Raw genomic sequence first — 19,665 nt, 5'->3', positions numbered from 1 at the left:
ATAGAATTATTTACATAAATATCTTTTATTGTACCTACTTGTGTATTCTTAATTCTTTAAGTAGTTCATTAAGTCTACTGTATTTTTATAATTTTTTAATAAAATATAGGTATGTTAAAAATAATTTTATTTCATTAATCCTATATCCTAATAAATACATAGTTGGGGGCGGGTCTTCTTAATAAATAGAAGTTTGAAGTCAAGGAATATACTCTCTTGGAGTAATGAGTATTCAATTGGTACTTTTAATCCTTTTCAAAATCTATAGATTTTTTACCTTGCTCTTTTGTGTAGTCAACTCATGCAGAACGTCGCGGAAGTAATGTGCGATCAACTTTAACACGGATTACCTACTGGTATCGTGTATATGCGGCTTAACACATAGGAGTGGAAAAAGGAAATGAACAATAAAAAAAAGTATAATACCAACGTATTACTTATTAATTGACAACAGGAAACGAGATTATTGGTAGCGTAATGAAATTCAAAACTTGTAATAAATAAATTATCATAATCTGAAATAAATCTCTAAAGTTAACGGGATAGATATTATTTAAAATATCTAAATAGAGAAATCTGTAAGTTAAATGCGCTGAAAATTAAGTTCGAGACTAAATTACAAAAAGTCGTGTCATTGAAGTTTGACGTAACAAAACCATAGACAAAAAGTTAAACTGCCGACTTCCGCTAGCATTATATTTGACAAATTGAATGAAATGAAAGCACGAAATCACAAAATGGGCTATCCTAGCAAAGGTTTTATTGTGGATTAATTTCTATAGAGTCGTCGTGAATATTGTGATCGTAGCGTTGCGATGAAATAAAACCGATTACGAAGTGATATGATAATGTGTTGTGCGACTTTATTTCACGAAAGCCTAGTGTAGTGCAATAGAAACATGATAACAAAAATGCAACCACAAGCGAATGTTGCCGTGCCTGTGCCACAATCTGTCACGACGCAGCCTCAACAAATAGTCGGTGTTACAGCAAATGCGGTGATCTTGAAAATGTCGGAAATCCAACAGCTATCCACCGTTGGTACGTCTTTTTCACAAATTTACTGGCTTTTTGGTGTGTCACGAAAATCATGATATTAAAAAAATAATCGACCTTTGTCAAGTATTTTTGTGGTGTGATTTGTGAATCTTTAGTGATTAGTGCATTTTTGTTAGGGCTGCTGGAACTCGCGCACAGGGAATATCAAGCTGGTGATTATGATAGTGCAGAATTGCATTGTATGCAACTATGGCGTCAGGATGGCACAAACACGGGAGTTTTGCTCTTACTCTCGTCTATACACTTCCAATGTCGGAGGTTAGACAAATCTGCACATTTCTCCACACTCGCTATCAAACAGAATCCTCTGTTGGCTGAAGCTTACAGGTATGTTACCCAATTTATGTAATAAAAAGTGATATAATTTTTCATTATAGGTTATGATTTGACATTACAAACTGAAAGAAATAAAGAAGTCTTTATATCTAACTTCTCTACTAAAATAAGCACAAAATATTATTCATATAGATTCATTTGATCAAAAAGATGAACATCTATTTACCTAAGACACCATGATCATATAATTTATAATATCTCGGTGGGTAGTTTTGTACACATGCCTACTGGTATAGAAGCAAGTAATGCAGTGTTTAATTGCATTAAAGTTTTCATTGGATTTAGATTAGCATAACTTAGTTAATTCTGTCTTGATGATCTTGTCTGTCTGTAGGACATGAGGTATCGCAGAATGAGAAACAGTTTAATTAGGGCTCAGTCCACCACACTGACCTAGTGCAGATTTCAAAAATCTTTGATCATGATGGAAACCATTTAAGCAAGTGCAATATTATTTAATTCCTTAAAATGCCCATAACTCTGGAAAGTTAGAGGTGCATGCTCAGGATTGAACCTAGACCCCCTCAACAGGAGGCTAGTCTTAACCACAAGGTTATCACTATCAGTACTTTTGAAGCCCCTATACATACAAGAAAAAGAAGTTTAGTATCATTAATTGACCATGTTCTGGACATTATTTTGCCATGACAAATTAAAGAACTCTTTTAAAATTATAATTTCTTGTTATAGTAACCTGGGTAATGTATACAAAGAAAGGGGACAGTTACAAGAGGCCCTTGAGAACTACCGCCACGCTGTGAGGCTAAAGCCAGACTTCATTGATGGTTATATCAACCTGGCAGCTGCACTAGTAGCTGCCGGGGACATGGAACAGGCTGTGCAGGCCTACGTCACAGCTTTGCAGTATAACCCTGTAAGTATTCTAGAATATTCCATGTCTATCACTAGGTATATTCATCTACTTTAGGACAATTTGTTAGTGGCCACATCAATCTGGTGCTAGACGGAAAATTGGAATAGGCTCTGCAGGCAACTGTCACAGCTTTGTAAGTATTGTAGCATATACCATGATTATTTATTGTTATGCTAAGTCTATTATAGAACCTTGTCTTATTGTCAGTCTAAACTCAGATTTAAGCTGCTCTGGTGGTTGCCGGTAAATGGAATAGGCTCATGCTAAAGCCAGTGTCTATTACTATTCTAGTCTGGTAATATATCTGATGCCCACTATTATATGATATTGATTATATGATACATAATTACTAGCTAAAACCACAACTTTGTTTTTTTTTGAATCCCATGGAAACACTTTTACTTTACTTTATATCCATGCCTAAATCAAGTCAATCCATTATTCTGTTGTGTGATAGAAGGACAAACAAACACACTTTCACATTTATAAATTGGTAGTGATAAGTAAATAATGTCAAAAATGTTTTTGTTATGAATAATATTTTCTTATTTTTATTGTTTTCAATATTCAAGTCTGTAAGGGGAGAGCCCTGATGCCTATAACACGAGTGTACAACTTATTTTAGGCAGTCAGTGGCTTCACCTAATTCTTGGTTGTAATTTTATGGTGATACAATAAAAGATTTATTTATTTATTATCTATACTAATAAATAAAATTGGAGTGTCTGTCTGTAATTTCGAAATAACTACCGCATATTAAGGTCATATGGTTATTTGAACGATACTATAACTGAATCACACGTTTTTAAAATTTTTGTCTGTCTGTCTGTCTGTCTCTTTGAAAAGGCTAATCTTGGGAACGGCTGAACCGATTTTGACGGGATTTTCACAGACAAGTAGAGAATTGACCAGGGAGTAACATAGGCTACTTTTTTAACCAACTTTCAAAAAGGGAGTTGTGTTTTTCTACCTATGTACACTGAAATCTCTGAGATTTCTGACCCGATTTGCGTCATTTCTTTTTTAATCGATAGAGGAACTTTGTGACATTGTTTCATAAAAAATTTGGAGTCCAACTCCTCAATCCTGATGCTGCAGGGGATCTGACCAATCCACGCGGGCGAAGCTGCGGGCATCAGCTAGTTTATTAATAAAAGGTCACTTGGTTTACTTTTATTTATTTTAGAAATCTTAATTGCACACATTTATATACGGACCTATCCTATACATAGTATGCGACAGGGTAAGATGGCAATCGAGGTGGGGACGCGCAGTGAGCGTGGGTGGTGTGCGGGGCGTACCCCCGCCTTAAACCCAGATTGCCATCTCAGCCTGTCGCGTACTATACCTAGATCTTTATTTGACCGATTGAAATTCAAGAAATTAAGTCCACCAATGACTATTAGGTAAAGCTGTTATTCTAGTGGGCATGTGGAAAATTTTACATGATTACACATTCCCATTAGTTTGCATAAACACAATTAAATAGGCAGATGGTCTTTTCCATTCGATTGTTTGCTTCTTGACCTTTGCTATAATAAGAATAGTAGTGGGAGTTTCAATACAGTTCATGGAATAGTTGGTCCAGTTGTTATTATAATGTTTATGCCATTTTGCTGCGACATATACAAAAATATTATTTTTTATTAAAGACTAGATGATCCGCCTGGCTTCATTCGGGTGGAATTTGATATTATATGTATGTACATAATATATAGTCTGTTACTTTTGGATAAAGGAGCTTTCTAATGCTGCAAGAATTATTAAAATAGTTTCAGTAGTTTCAGAGTTGATCCATTGCAAACCAACAAACAAATCTTTTCTCTTTAAAATATAAAAATGAGTATAGATTATTATAGACAGTAAGTGACATTGTATTCAACTTTTCTAGCCTCTAGGTGTGATAAGATTATCATTTATCATAGTCATACACTTATTGATATACAAGAGTGTATTAGAAAATTTATCACTTCCTTTCATTGATAAAAATGAGATTACTACTAAGTTTTGCAACTTTTGGGCTGCTGAATAGATTTCGATTGGACGTTTGCTGTAAATTTTACTAAATTGGACCTAATCTTTGTGAAATAAAAATGGCATGTACTGAATATTGAAGTGGTCTATAACTAACCAACTTGAATAATTTTACTCTGAAGATTTACTATGCTTTTGCAATGTGCAAACTCGTACTAAAACTAGATGATAGCTACAGTCCAGTTTGTACCAATAGGTACATCATATTAACCCTATTATATTTTGACGGCCTCCCAGGCGCAGTGGTAAGGGCTGTGGACTTATTAGTGGGACGGCCCGGGTTCGATTCCCGGCAGGAGTGTGAAATTTTACAATTTCTAAATTTCTGGTCCGGTATGGTCTGGCGGGAGGCTTCGGCCGTGTCTAGTTACCATCCTACTAAGCCGCCAAGCGATTTAGCGTTCCGGTACAATGCCGTGTAGAAACCAAAGGAGTATGGGTTTAATGAAAACTGCCATACTCCTTCCAGGTTAGCCCGCTTCCATCTTAGACTGCATCATCACTTACCACAAAGTGAGATTGCAGTCAAGGGCTAACTTTTACCTATGTGATTAAAAAAAACTGTACATAATATTAAATTTTAAACTGTATATAGAACTTTCACTTTAGAACTAATACTTACGAACAATACCATACATTATATTCATACTGGTTATATGTAGTTACAAATCGCCTATGAATTGTATAGAGTTGTGTAACGCTACTTGTATTGTTCGGAAAACACGTTTTATTAAAGACAAAGGCTGTACCTATGTAGTAGTACCTACACATTGTAAGGCCTTCGGTTATTTTCCTACTACTCACTTTAATGGCAGCGGAGAGTGACCCATTTTTGAATTTTTTTTACCTCGAAAGTTCGTAAAGTTTTAGCATAAGCTTTATGATTAGGTTTTTTTACATAGCATTTTTTATTCCATTTCAAATTAGCCCTTTATTGCGATACTAGCCGATGCCCGCAACTTCGCCCGCGTGGATTTAGGTTTTTCGAAATCCCGTGGGAACTCTTTGATTTTCCGGGATAAAAAGTAGCCTATGTGCTAATCCAGCATATTGTCTATCTCCATTCCAAACAGCCAAATCCGTCTAGTAGTTTTTGCGTGAAGGAGTAACAAACATACACACACACATACATACACACAAACTTTCGCCTTTATAATATTACTAGCGACCCGCCCCGGCTTCGCACGGGTGGACATTTATTTTTTCTATTTTCCGGGATAAAATATAGCCTATACGGATTTGGAAGAATCCCTCTAAGTAATGGTAAAAGAAATTTTGAAATCGGTCCAGTAGTTTTTGAGCCTATTCAATACAAACATACAAAAATACAAAGGTTTCCTCTTTATAATATTAGTATAGATAGTGTGATAGTGTGATATCAGTTTGTAAGAAAGGATAAATGGAAATGAGTCGTAAAGGTCTGCAAGCCATTGAAAGTATAATTAGTCTGGACCAACACAATTGTTATTCCAAACTGCTTGTCTAGTAGTATACATAGAAGTCATTGGTCTGGACCACTACATAGTCAAAATTCCACTGACTCGAACTGTACGATTTGCTTCCTTGTTTCTAACTTCTAAGCACTGCTAGATTACGGCATGCCCTTCCGGCTTCCGTTTTTCCTCGCTAGCCATAATATGGGTATAGCTATTTATTTATTTAATTAATTATTTAATTAGAACGGACCTTTTAAGTCAAATAAACTATAGTTAAACTCTTACTCCTAATCGGCTCAATGCTTAGCGGCGTCTTTATCAGTTGGGTTTTAACTAGCTACGACTGAAGCCTCTTACCAGAACACACCAGAGCCATTTTAGAAATTAAGTATCCTCTCCCTATCCCTATCCTATCCCAGTAATTAAACCTGGTTTAAAGTTTTTGCTCAAAACGTTGCTGATAGGATACGAATCACTAATAAGCCACTTTCTTGCCACGTGTAACTTAAGTAGCTTCAAGACATGAGTGAATAGGCATGTAGGCAAACGCGCTCCAACTTAGACCTTATACTGCTTTCCATTAAGCACAATTTTATTGTCGTCAACCTTAGCGCTAACCAGCGCGCTACGGAGGTCCACAGAACCAATAGGTATATCAAGATTCATACATTTTAAGGCTTTCAAAATCGACAGGAACTCTAACTTGGTTATTAAAACAATATTGATTCAACGTTTGTATTGCATCATCAGTTTAAATGCATTTCCTGTAAATGCAACTGCAGTAGATATAAATAATTGCATGTTCTACCTGAAAAGAAATATTTATAATAACTAGCATAATTGCTGTCACCTTGCAAGGTTACGTAAATTGCGTACCAACAGATAAAAATCGGTCAAGTGCGAGTCGGACTCGCACGCGAAGTGTTCCGTACCATCGTATAAGAAATAATACTTTTTTATTTTGTTTTCATGGTGGCTATTTTGAAATACATATTAAATGTGTTGTAATAGCAGCAATAGAAAAGAAATAGAAATAGAATAGTATTCGGTGAAGATTTCAATTCTCCACCTATTACGGTTCACGAGATACAACCCGCTGACAGACGGACGGACGGACGGACGGACGGACGGACAGACAGCGAAGGCTCCCGTAATAGGATCCCGTTGGCACCCTTTCGTGTATGGAATATGATAACAATCTCTTGCAATTTCTCTTATATGATAACAATACTCGCATTTTAGGATATTATGATACTGAATACGAATACGAATATTGTATATGTCCTATCAAAGTCTTTAATAAATGACTTATGGTAGATTACCTATGGTATAAGTAGGCACTTCCGTATATGAAGTAATAAGTAGCACCATAATTATTAGACATGCATAACATGTTCCATAGACATGTATAACATCATGTCTATAGAATAGAGATAAATGGTTTCGTGTCTCGCAAGGTCACGGCATTAATTTCCTCTATATGCACAACAACCCACCCACAGTCGGTCCGTTGACAAATTATTCTATTAAACTAGTTCATTCTATATGAATAGTTTTAATGTATGAATATTATTCAAATCCATACTTCCATACTAATATTATAAATGCGAAAGTGTGTCTGTCTGTCTGTCTGCCTGCTACGTTTTCACGGCCCAACCGCTAAACCGATTTTAATGAAAGGTACAGACTTGGGATACATCCCGGGGAAGGACATAGGCTACTTTTTATCCCGGAAAATCGAAGAGTTCCTATGGGATTAAAAAAAACAAAATCAATTGACACCTCATTCATCAAAATCGGCCCAGTAGTTAAGGCGCTACGGTGGAACACACAGCATTTGGATACAAACTTACATACGTACATACATACATATACATACATAGACTTCTAATATCATTACCCTTCCTTTTGGCTTTGCCGCAGCCGGGTAAAAAACGGAAAATTCTAAAAGAATCTTCACTGTAGGATATTTGAATGATGTAACACAAATCCTGGCGGGTTATCTTGTAAAATACTAATTTTTTGTTTGAGATTGTACACCACAGTGATATTTAATATTGTTGCAGGATCTTTACTGCGTTCGAAGTGACTTGGGCAATTTGCTCAAGGCCCTGGGACGCTTGGACGAGGCGAAGGTAAATACGATTATGCTCTCCGCTTTCTGGTTTGCTCTGAAGTTAACAGGACTTTCTTATTGTTGCCTTTGACTTGTATTAAATTAGAGTACTCTCTGTTTCGTCAGCGTACACTGCTAATGCGTAGATCTGTTGAAAGCCCGATGCGTAATTCGGCGTCAGTTGTAAAGGCTTCGAACAAAATTGGACCTCAAATTGTTCCTTGTACAAAAGTTTTTAAAGTTTGTTTTAGCCGTTACAATTGACGTGAGAACAAGATGGAAACTGAACTGTTTGCGCGATAAATTATGTTTTCCAACTCGTTCAATGTTGATTGAATCAAGTCACAAAATATTACGATTGCGAAAAGTTTCCTCTGATACTTAATATGTTGTGACGGCAAACTGCGTAAACATTCGAATAATTTTCCACACACTGTTAACGATATCCTGATATCAACACTTTTAGTTTTTATTGATATAAATTAGCAAGTCGATTAATTTGTATGGAAAACATTGTGTGGAAGATTTGAAAGTCTAAACAGGGAGTATTCTAAGCTATAGAGTTAATATAATTTATTTGAAAAAACTTATCCTGTTTCCTTCAATATATTAGTTTGTTACTTTACGCTTGTAGTGATTTGTAATTATATTGTACGAGGATCAGTGGAGTAGAGTTTACCTCATTAGTGGTATGATGTAGTGAGTTATGTTTATTTGAAAGATATGATTTTGTCATCGCATTAACCTTAACACGCTTAAAGACAGCGTGAGCTGACAAATGATCCTCGAGTCATAAAACATATGATTTGCAATATAATTAGGGCTATGGTGCATGGGTGACTTTTGTCAGCATACCTGTTTTGTCACTCTTATCAAGTCTACTGATATGTACAGATCGCACTTTGCAAAATTGACAATCGAAAGACTTTTGAGGCTTTCGTCCACATAATTCTGTCATTTGGACAGTATGGACTGACAAATGTTGATATTTGATCATTTCTTCATACTTGACAGATTAACGTAACTCCAGTGTCACGTTTTGTAACATGAAACCTGACACATAAAGCCTAGATACTCATAGATAATTTATGATGTGGGTGTCGAAATTGATGCAAAGGCAAAAGTTACTCTTGCATTGCTCGAAAAAAAAGTAAGACGACAGTCGGCTGAACTAGTTTGACTCAAAATCGACTAATTCTGTTATATTTTCACAAGGTGTTGTCTGGTAAGACAGTAGGTGTGACCGGTGGTGATCTTGGGTTATGGTTGGTACCGCACTCGCTATGCCGCCGCGGTGACTCCGTTCTATCTGCTGCAGGTAAAGTGTATAGTTAAGGTTTGCAAGATTTACGAACAGGTTTTACGGACACCACGCGTGCTCTTTGACATGTCATTGTCGTGACCATCCTCCATCGGCTAGGAAGTGGAAGCGTTTCCCAATACCGATATCGAGCAGAACATCTTTGAGTCTATCCTTTCAAGTAATACTCGTATATCTTTTAAACTGTACAGTGTTTACCTCAGCAGAATGAATCGTTTGCATTTCCTACTGATGTCTTGCGTTCGGCGTAGTCTCGTTATCGTAGGGTGCACTTGGCGTAACTTACTTTGCAAATGTCGTTTGGTATTCGGTGATCTACAATTTGTTCTCGAACACCCAGTACCACTCGATGCTATGGTGTAATTACAGAGCTTTGGCGTAAAAGACATCTCAGTACATCATCACGGTGCAAATACGTTTTAAATCGACCTTTAACATTTGCTTTTTCCGTGTGTGTAGGCTTGTTACTTGAAGGCCATCGAAACGAGGCCTGACTTTGCAGTGGCATGGAGTAACTTAGGATGCGTTTTTAACGCTCAGAGTGAAATCTGGTTGGCCATTCACCATTTTGAAAAGGCCGTGGCCTTGGATCCCAATTTCTTGGATGCCTACATCAATCTTGGAAATGTGCTGAAGGAGGCTAGAATTTTCGACAGGTATGGTATTTGAAATTCGACTGGCGTTATTTGCTTAAACAAATGACTTTTAATACAAACGTGTATTTAATTGTTATAGGGCAGTAGCAGCTTACTTACGCGCTTTGAACTTGTCGCCCAATAATGCGGTCGTTCACGGCAACTTGGCTTGCGTATATTACGAGCAAGGACTCATTGATCTGGCTATTGACACATACAGACGAGCGATCGAGCTCCAACCCAATTTCCCAGACGCGTACTGCAACTTAGCTAATGCACTCAAAGAAAAGGGTCAAGTGTCTGATGCTGAGGAATGTTACAACACTGCACTAAGACTGTGCCCATCGCACGCCGATTCTTTAAACAATCTCGCGAATATAAAACGTGAGCAAGGATACATAGAAGAGGCTACCCGTCTTTACTTGAAAGCATTAGAAGTATTCCCAGAGTTCGCGGCAGCACATAGCAATTTGGCTTCAGTTTTACAGCAGCAAGGAAAACTAAACGAGGCACTCATGCATTACAAAGAGGCGATACGTATTCAGCCAACTTTCGCCGATGCATACAGTAACATGGGTAATACGCTCAAAGAAATGCAAGATGTGGCCGGTGCCTTGCAGTGTTATACAAGAGCAATCCAAATCAACCCAGCCTTTGCTGATGCACATAGCAACCTCGCAAGCATCCACAAAGATTCTGGAAACATCCCAGAAGCGATTCAGTCATATAGAACAGCGTTGAAGCTTAAACCAGACTTCCCCGATGCGTACTGCAACTTGGCTCATTGCCTTCAGATTGTCTGTGATTGGACCGATTACGAGGCGCGAATGAAGAAATTGGTCAGCATTGTGGCTGAACAATTGGATAAAAACAGATTACCATCGGTTCATCCTCACCATTCCATGCTGTATCCACTCACGCATGAGTTTAGAAAGGCTATCGCCGCCCGACATGCTAACCTTTGCTTGGAAAAGGTGCAAGTCCTTCACAAGCCGTTATATAAATTCCCGAGAGATTTACAAGGCCGTTTGCGAGTCGGATACGTAAGCAGCGATTTCGGGAACCATCCGACGTCTCATTTAATGCAATCTGTGCCAGGATTACACGATCGTACTAAAGTTGAAATTTTCTGCTACGCCTTGAGTCCCGATGACGGCACAACATTCCGGTCCAAAATCGCAAGGGAAGCCGAGCATTTTATTGACTTATCTCAAGTGCCTTGCAATGGAAAGGCTGCTGATAAAATTCACGCAGACGGGATTAATATCTTAGTAAACATGAATGGGTACACTAAAGGTGCGAGGAACGAGATATTTGCGTTAAGACCGGCTCCTGTTCAAGTTATGTGGTTGGGTTACCCCGGGACGAGCGGGGCGAGTTACATGGACTATTTGGTGACTGATGCTGTGACGTCACCTGTCGAATTGGCCAGTCAGTACAGCGAAAAACTCGCGTACATGCCTCATACGTACTTCGTTGGGGATCACAGGCAAATGTTCCCGCATTTGCAAGAGAGGTTGATACTGAGCGATAAGATAAAGTCGCACAACAGTTTGGGCGGTTTGGCCGATAATGTAGCGGTCATCAATGCGACGGATTTGTCACCTCTAGTGGAGCACACGGATATAAAGGAGATAAAGGAAATAGTGCGTGCGGCGCGGCCGGTAGAGATTTCGTTGAAGGTCGCAGAGCTGCCCACTACTACGCCTATCGAGACTATGATTGCATCGGGACAAGTACAGGTAAATATCAGTCTAGTATTTAAACTAATGCCTGTGGCTATTGCTTAAAACATGCAATGAATACCCATCTTTTAGAAATAGAATAGATTTAGGAACTGTCTCAATAGTTGTCCGTACGTCTTAAGTTTTCAGAGCTTTTATCTGATTATACTGTAACCAAAAGATTAGGTTTGCCTAGTCTGTTCAACGTAAATCCATTAAGCACCTAAAGGATCTTAACAGCTGGTTTAAAAGCCAAGTTTGTCCATACATCTACAGTGCTTTAGTAGAAATCTTGTGAAATTAAAATGGGTGGTACTGAATTTTTGACTTTAATCAAAGGTCTTCAGGTCCATTTTTCTCTGGACAGTTGCCATCTATATACACTGCACTATACACTGGTCTGATTCCGACATTCGCTTTACTTCCGTCCAAAAATAGATCCAAGTTACTCTCAAGTGTTTTTCTCGTGTCCATAGCCTTTTACATAAATTCATAGAGTTTCAAAAATAGAATAAAAAAAGACCTAACACTAACCAAGAATTTTCGTTCCAGACAACAGTAAATGGAGTAATTCTGCAAAACGGTCTAGCAACAACACAGACTAACAACAAAGCGGCCACAGGAGAAGAGGTCCCACAGTCTATCGTTATAACCACCCGCCAGCAGTACGGCTTACCCGACGACGCTGTGGTGTATTGCAACTTTAACCAGCTGTATAAGATTGATCCGTTGACTCTTCACATGTGGGTGTATATCCTGAAGCATGTGCCTAATAGTGTGTTGTGGCTGTTGAGGTTCCCTGCTGTTGGTGAACCTAATTTGCAAGCAACTGCACAACAGTTGGGTGAGTTCAACGCTTTCTGATAGAGATCTGTATTAATATTGACTTTTCTTATACTAAAGATAGGGTTAAAATAGGACAGATTTGTGTATATCTAATATAATCTGCCAAGTATTGGATATTTTGATATCACACTAATATTATAAAAGGCGAAAGTTTGTATGTATGCGTGTGTGTGTGTTTGTTACTCTTTCACGCAAAAAGTACCGGATTAGGCTGAAATTTGGAATGGAGATAGAGTATACCCTGAATTAACATATAGGCTACTTTTTATCCCGGAAAAACAAAGAGTTCCGACGGGTTTTTCAAAAAACCTAAATCCACACGGATGATGTCGTGGGCGTCATCTAGTTTATTATAATAAGTATCGCATTTTTTATTTATTTGTATAGTTGGCACAAACATGCACATTAGCCACATATTTGATCAAACATTTGCAGTCAAATAATAACTGTTATATTCCACAGGCTTACCCCCCGGCCGTATAATCTTCTCCAACGTGGCAGCGAAGGAGGAGCACGTAAGGCGTGGTCAACTGGCCGACGTGTGTCTGGACACACCTCTGTGCAACGGCCACACCACCAGTATGGACATACTGTGGACTGGCACACCGGTCGTCACTTTGCCCGGAGAGACTTTGGCCTCACGGTATGTTTATCTAACTCTATGTTATATGTATATGCTATCTCTATGTACTGCCACAGAATACTTCTCTCTCTACAATAACGTTAACCACCTCCTCTTACTCTCTAACATGCCCCTCTGATCCCCCTTCCTCTTCTCACTCTCCTTTCCATCCCTCCGCCCGCTCACCTGCCTCTCCCCCTTGCTTATTCTATCCTTCATTCCCTCACTTCCTCTCCCCTCTCCCCCTCACTGCTTTTACCCTTCCCCTACTACCATATACACTCGCTCGTTCTCTCACTCAGTCACTTATAAAAAATAATAGTTTTATAAGAATCACACTCCTGTAGAGTGCGAAGGAGGCGCCACCGCCGTAGGTAGTTATTATTTCTCGGATCACGTGGCCAAGTGGACCCGGCCTACACACTAGATTGGCCATTCTATTCTATATAAAAGTATTTGTTTGAAATTACTATTGTGTTTTGTATAATTCTAGTGTGGCTGCATCCCAACTGAACACTCTTGGGTGTCCTGAACTCATTGCAAGGACGAGGCAGGAATATCAAGACATAGCTGTAAGATTAGGAACCGATAGGGAATAGTAAGTATTTGATATTCTCAAGTTGTAGTATAACTGTTATTAATTAACTTCATTAGATAATTTTTATTTGATGGTTGTGAAACAGCCCCTTAATATTTCAAACATAATCTGTTTTCTTTTCAATGTTGACATTTTGGCTTTTCAAAGTCTCAATGAGAGAAAAATTTTGATGGATTCTCAACCACTCGCACTGTTACATGATTGGTTGTGACTCGTTGGAACTCATCATGTAAGGTCAGTCGTCAAGGTCTACTCAAATATGAAATTTTCCCATTACAGTCTCAAAGCGATCCGCGCGAAAGTATGGACGGCTCGCATGGAGAGTCCCCTATTCGACTGCAAGGCGTACGCCACCGGCTTGGAAATGCTGTACAACAAGATGTGGGCGCGGTACGCGCGCAACGAGCGCCCCGACCACATACAGGCCGCGGACAAGTAGACCGAGGCCCAGGGCGACTGGACGTCCAAGAAACGCCGGTGGTGCTAAGTGACTAGTGAAGTGACAAACTATGTGACGAGTGCGTATTCTGTGACGTTTTGACATTAAATCCTACAAAAACCGAAAGTGACATTGGCGAAGTGTATTGCGTGGCACTACTAAATGCCATTAAACTAAATAAGAAGAACCGAAAGTGTACTTGTGCGCGTCAAGACGTAATAGCGTCGCATTCTTTATTCTATCCACTGAAAGAGTAAAGCGCTATCTCTGTCACGTAATTCCATACAAATGATAGAGACATAAATCAAAATGTTTAACACCTACTGAGATTTTTGAAATTGTGATGATGGATATAAAATTGACATAAGCACAGTGCAAAGACTTGCCTGGAAATGGTGGATACACTACTGTTATTTATAAAAATACTATTTGTCGATGAATTTTCTTTACTTTTAGATTGGCCTTGATGTAACAGCTCTTTTGTTAGAGCTTGTTGTCGGTCTTTGATTAGAATAGATTCTAGTCATAAGATTCTTTAGATCTTAATTGCATTGAAGCTATATTGTAATCAATGGGGTAAAAATAAAATTAAACAATAGTAATTGTCACTCTGACCAAAATAATCTTTATGCTTTTTAAAGCAGACTCAATGAGCTAAGGTTATAAAACTAGCCGAAGCCTGGCATGCATTGCAATTTAACTTGCGCGCCTTTGACGATACTGTGTCAGTAACCTTCTCGTAAGTGACAACAACAACTGTTCAATGCATAAACTCAATCAGATGAATGATGCGTGAACGCATAAGTTATGAGCAATTCAATTATGAGTTAAGAAGTGACTGCAAATTGTTAAGCTGACCAAAGCTGGCTACTGGGATGACCATAAATAATGCTAGAGTGACAAAAATTATTTACTACTTGATATGAACTGTGTGTAGCTAATTATTATTATATTTAGCAATAACTAATTTATTTCCGGATGGCATAGTTTATGTGGCCTTATTGCATGATGCTGCAATAATTAGCTCTTAACTATATGTGCATTAAAATTTCGAATTATGGCCAAGTAGGTGATAGCAGCCAGGCCGTCATATTCTAATTAATTTATATAAAGACTATAGATCGTAATTAATATCAATCAATCTATATGAAGTTTGTCGATAAGAGCTGATTTTTTGATTGCTGGATAAACTTTAACTCATGAATTAATTTGAGGTGTTGACAGATTTCCCATACAATAACTGTTAAAACCTCAAAATTATCCCTTAGATAAAAGTATTTGACGATTGAAAAATCGGCCCTACGCAATGTTAATATTTGTCAAAAACACACGATTTTTGACAAATAATAATGTTGCTGAGTATGTTCGAATATCTTTTGAGTTTCGCTAAGGTTTGGAACGCCCTTCCGGCGTCGGTGCCGCGTGTGAATATAATGCAATCTTCTAGGCAAGCGTGCTCCAACATTCATCATTGCTTTCCTAAAAGCATGATTGTCGTCAAGCGTCATATCCTGCAATAAAAAAATAACCTTGTTACAGATTACAGATAGATTGATGATTAATTTCGAGCGTTCAGGAGATCGTGTATCGAAATTGGTATAAATTTTTTATCCAGTGATGTGTAACTAATAGGTTATAACAAAAAGTAAACATTGGTGTATTTCATGGAAGTATGGAGACGATATTCTTTGTTATATCAAGTCATGTTATGTAATTATACAGGATGTTTTATTTATCTGTGGGACAATGTAACGAATTTTCAAAAAAAATGTACGATTTTTTAACACGTATTTAAAATATACTATTTGAAATATACTAAAAAACTATATGCGCGATATTTTAACTACTTAAAAAAACGCTAGGTATTACGTTTACGTTATTATTTTGCAAAACTTATCAATATTTCCAAAAAAACAAGTCATTAAGTATCGCATAAAGTTGCCTAAAGCCCTAAAATCTTTCAAGGGTCATCATTTTCAAAATAAATATAATTTTACCGAGTTGTCTGAATTTCCTTTACCGTAAGTAAAATGCACTGAAACGTGATTTGATGCAGCGCGTTTGATGTGAATCGTACTTAATCAACGTAATAGTCGGGCTACACTAACGCCGATACGCCATTGATTATCGCGATAATGGACATTAACCGTAGGTATAGCCGCAACTTATCGCGTTAATTGGACTACGGCATTCACATTGTTACGTTTATATGGAGAAGCGAATAAGAAGTGTAACTTTAAGATGCGTTTCTGAATACAGCTTGAATGAAAGAGATGAATTATACAACTAATTCATGCTTAGCCAGATCAGTCATTAATCCCATAGAAAAATGAGACAGCCCTGTATAAGAAATGTATTATACCAGCTGATACAAAGCATCTGAGGCTGAGTAAAAAGTTACACAAACAATAACTATGAAATAAGAAACGCGAGTGTATTACATTTATTAGTTCCTTGTTAAGATTTATCCATCTATTTGTACGAAGTAAGAGGCGATGGTGGGAGCGTTTATTCGGCCGCACATTGGTCTTTTAAACTTTTTATTTCGCGAGTTTAGGTAAGAATCAGTCTGCGCATAAGTATGTATATCTATGACTGTAGTACTGATCTTACTGTAAAGGTGGATCCACACCTCACGCACTCACGCGTAGGAGCCGTGCACACAACGCACATTGAACGCCTACGGATGTGTTACTCTCTGCGAACGTGCATGTGGCGAAAGCATATAATTATCATGTTTGTACTCCCAAAAACTCACGAACATATCTACACCCTGACTTGTACGACACGCACGCGAACCACTCGTAAACACGCCCGCATTATGTTCTTATAATGCGCGTTGTGTGCAAGGTTCGTGCGCGTTCGATGGTGTGGATCAGCATTTAGATCAGTACTACAATCAATAATAATCATATCCTGAGGCGAAGAGTTATACCCTCCATTGGTCGCCCACTTTTTATATGAAACTGTATACCTATTTAATTAATATTAACTAATTATACTTTGTGATTATAGAATAAATTTATGAGTGTCACTAAGTATGATAAACAAGTTGTAGATATTATTAGCTATACATGAAAATTAAATTGAAACATGTAATACTATTTTAGCTATTTCTATTATTATTAGATAATGGTACATAATATTTATTAATATGTGAAAAATAAAAAGCAATTGAATGAATTAAAATGGATGGTGAAGTGATAAGTCTATGTGGAAACATACTGATAAAATGTGAAGCGAGTCGACGATGCTACGTTGAGTCGAGTATTTATGTGATTCTGGTCATAAAATTTACGATTTAATTCAAAATTTAGCACGTGGCGTTAATTTAAGCCGCGTCGCGTATTGAAAGTATGTTTCCGTACTTATTCTCCGCCACGTTGAGTTCGTTTTATCCAAGTTCAAAATTGGGCATTTAGAGACTAAGACCGTAGGACAATAATTTAAACACTTTAAAGGTGCATACACATTACTGTGTTTAAGTTTGTCGTGAGTGTCGTCGCGACAGAATGCCATTAGAGTCATACGTTTTATATTATGCAGAGACCCTCTGGCGAACTGAATCTAGAGGCGCGTTCTGATTGGTTTGACGTTTCCCAGAATGCAATGACTACTAGCAAGACTTTTGTCGTAATTTAACTAGAATTACCTATTATAAAATGTTTATTGTACTAGAATTTTTACTTAAACAACATTTTTTGACGTTTCCAACTATCAGATTTTTATCAAAAATTTATTGCGGATGGCAAAAATAAATTGCTTAGAATCACCAACTCAGTGTGCACAATAGCTAGGGGTAACTTTAGAGAACATTGTGAGTTGATGGGTCAATGGAATATTAATGGTCTTTTTTTCTTCCTGACCTTATCCCACGGTACGTGGGATCGGCACAACATGTCTTCTTCTTCCACTCTCTTCAATGGGATATTAATAGCATAAATATTATAATCTAAGACCACCTCATTACTCAATAAAATATATATTTAAGTAAATCATAATCTAAAACCCTTTTTTAAAGCTATTGATACCAATCAAACCCACCTCTAGGTACTTATTTTATTTTAGTATTATTTACTAGTTTTATAATGCTTAGTTTTTACTCTACTTGCGTGCGTAGGCTTAGGTACTAATGTCAAAACGTGTTGTTTAATTAAAAATTCGATTATAGTAGCAAAACTACAGAAACATTTCATTATGACAACACTGTCTCTCTAAGCTATAGTAGATGTTATGTACTTTACCTTCTTACTAGTAATATTCTGGAAAATGTCAAATCGATCGTCCGATTGAGATCGTCAGATTGAGTTGCAACACGCCATTCCTGGACACAATAATCTGTCTACAGCTTAATAACTTATTTAGGGTGACCATGAATTAATTTTAACGTTAACGTTTTCTTGCACAATGGTTTGTTTTAACTTTTCCGATGAATATCATTAGAGTAAGGATTGTGTATCCAATATCCAATGTTTTCATAGGATTCTTTGACTTTGATTGTAAATATTTTAACTCTATTTAGGTTAAATTTAACTAGTGTTATGTATTAAATATTGCAAGTGAAATGTTGTTTTATTTTCGCACTATTTGTTATCTGTTACCCATCACTTAACATAGCATTGCATCGGCTTGATCTAATTAGTAGAATCCGTATTACGAATTACGATATTATGTTGATTGACGCATTGCGATCGGCGCAATAACCGGAATTTGTGATGTAGGTATGTACCGGAATATTGACGAAATCAGAAAAACTCCAAAATCATGCCAAAAGAGAATTCGGAGTTAATAGACTAAAGCTATGGCCACACCATGAAAGAACTGGCCTATGGGCGTTTGTGCATTCACGTGTTCGATTCGTTTTCGTGATTCGTGAAATTACGAGTCGAAGTGGCCGTCATACAAAACGTATTTACGTGTAAGCTTGAGCACGAATTTGATTCGTATTTTGACGCATCTTTCGTCAAAAATTGACGAGACGGACGGAGGAATGAAGATAGAATTATACCCTGGATTAATTAACACATAGGCTACTTTGTATCCCGGAAAATCTGTGAGTTCCCACGGGATTTTTAAAACACATATCCACGCGAACGAAGTCGCGGGCATCAGATAGTAGAAATATAAAAGTTGTCGCACATCGGCACACCTAGATGAACGCTACAGTCAACAGAGCCAAATTCCGCACACGATCATAGAATACCTACTCCTATTATGATAGGTACATTATAATAATAATAATAATATAGGTAGGTACGCCAACGTGTGCTAAACGTGTCCGTTATATCACTTGCTACAAAGATGAAGGAAAACATCGCGAGGAAACCTGCATGCCTAAGACTTGAGAGCTCTCCATAATGTTCTCAAGGGAGTGAAGTCTGCCAATCCGCACTTGGCCAGCGTGGTGAGCTATAAGCAGACACCTTTTTACTCCTAAGATGAGACCTGTGCTCAGTAGTGAGCCGACAATGGTTTGATGAGGAACCTAGGTAACTAGGTACCTAGATACTTTGCCGTTGAATGAACACAAAGTTATCAATAGCGCTGAAAATGTTATTGCCAAAATTCATTAAAAGTTCTACAATTATTATCAGTTCTTGGAATGTGAGAAAGATCCCTGAAATT

At 37.6% G+C, this 19,665-nt stretch overlaps 1 protein-coding gene across 1 annotated transcript; it reads left to right on the top strand.

Moving 5' to 3' along the window:
• The first annotated feature begins 683 nt into the window (after window positions 1–683).
• Window positions 684–18,605, top strand: LOC123870088 (UDP-N-acetylglucosamine--peptide N-acetylglucosaminyltransferase 110 kDa subunit). Its single transcript, XM_045913256.1, has 10 exons — window positions 684–1,041; window positions 1,176–1,386; window positions 2,086–2,269; window positions 7,806–7,874; window positions 9,636–9,832; window positions 9,912–11,553; window positions 12,088–12,379; window positions 12,844–13,024; window positions 13,497–13,601; window positions 13,881–18,605. The coding sequence occupies exons 1-10, from the start codon at window positions 900–902 to the stop codon at window positions 14,038–14,040; spliced, it is 3,183 nt and encodes a 1,060-aa protein (XP_045769212.1). The 5' UTR covers window positions 684–899; the 3' UTR covers window positions 14,041–18,605.
• The last annotated feature ends 1,060 nt before the right edge of the window (window positions 18,606–19,665 follow it).

Source organism: Maniola jurtina, chromosome 12 (genome assembly GCF_905333055.1).
Source record: "Maniola jurtina chromosome 12, ilManJurt1.1, whole genome shotgun sequence".
In the NCBI taxonomy this organism is placed as follows: Eukaryota; Metazoa; Arthropoda; class Insecta; order Lepidoptera; family Nymphalidae; genus Maniola; species Maniola jurtina.
The sequence above is the reverse complement of the archived record's forward strand: the minus strand, read 5'-3'. Positions and strand labels throughout refer to the sequence as shown.

Coding starts and splice junctions, on each gene's coding strand:
- LOC123870088 (XM_045913256.1), top strand. CDS start 900: ATGATAACAAAAATGCAACCACAAGCGAATGTTGCCGTGCCTGTGCCA. Junction 9,833..9,911: donor GAGGCTAGAATTTTCGACAG/GTATGGTATTTG, acceptor TAATTGTTATAG/GGCAGTAGCAGCTTACTTAC. Junction 13,025..13,496: donor GGAGAGACTTTGGCCTCACG/GTATGTTTATCT, acceptor GTATAATTCTAG/TGTGGCTGCATCCCAACTGA.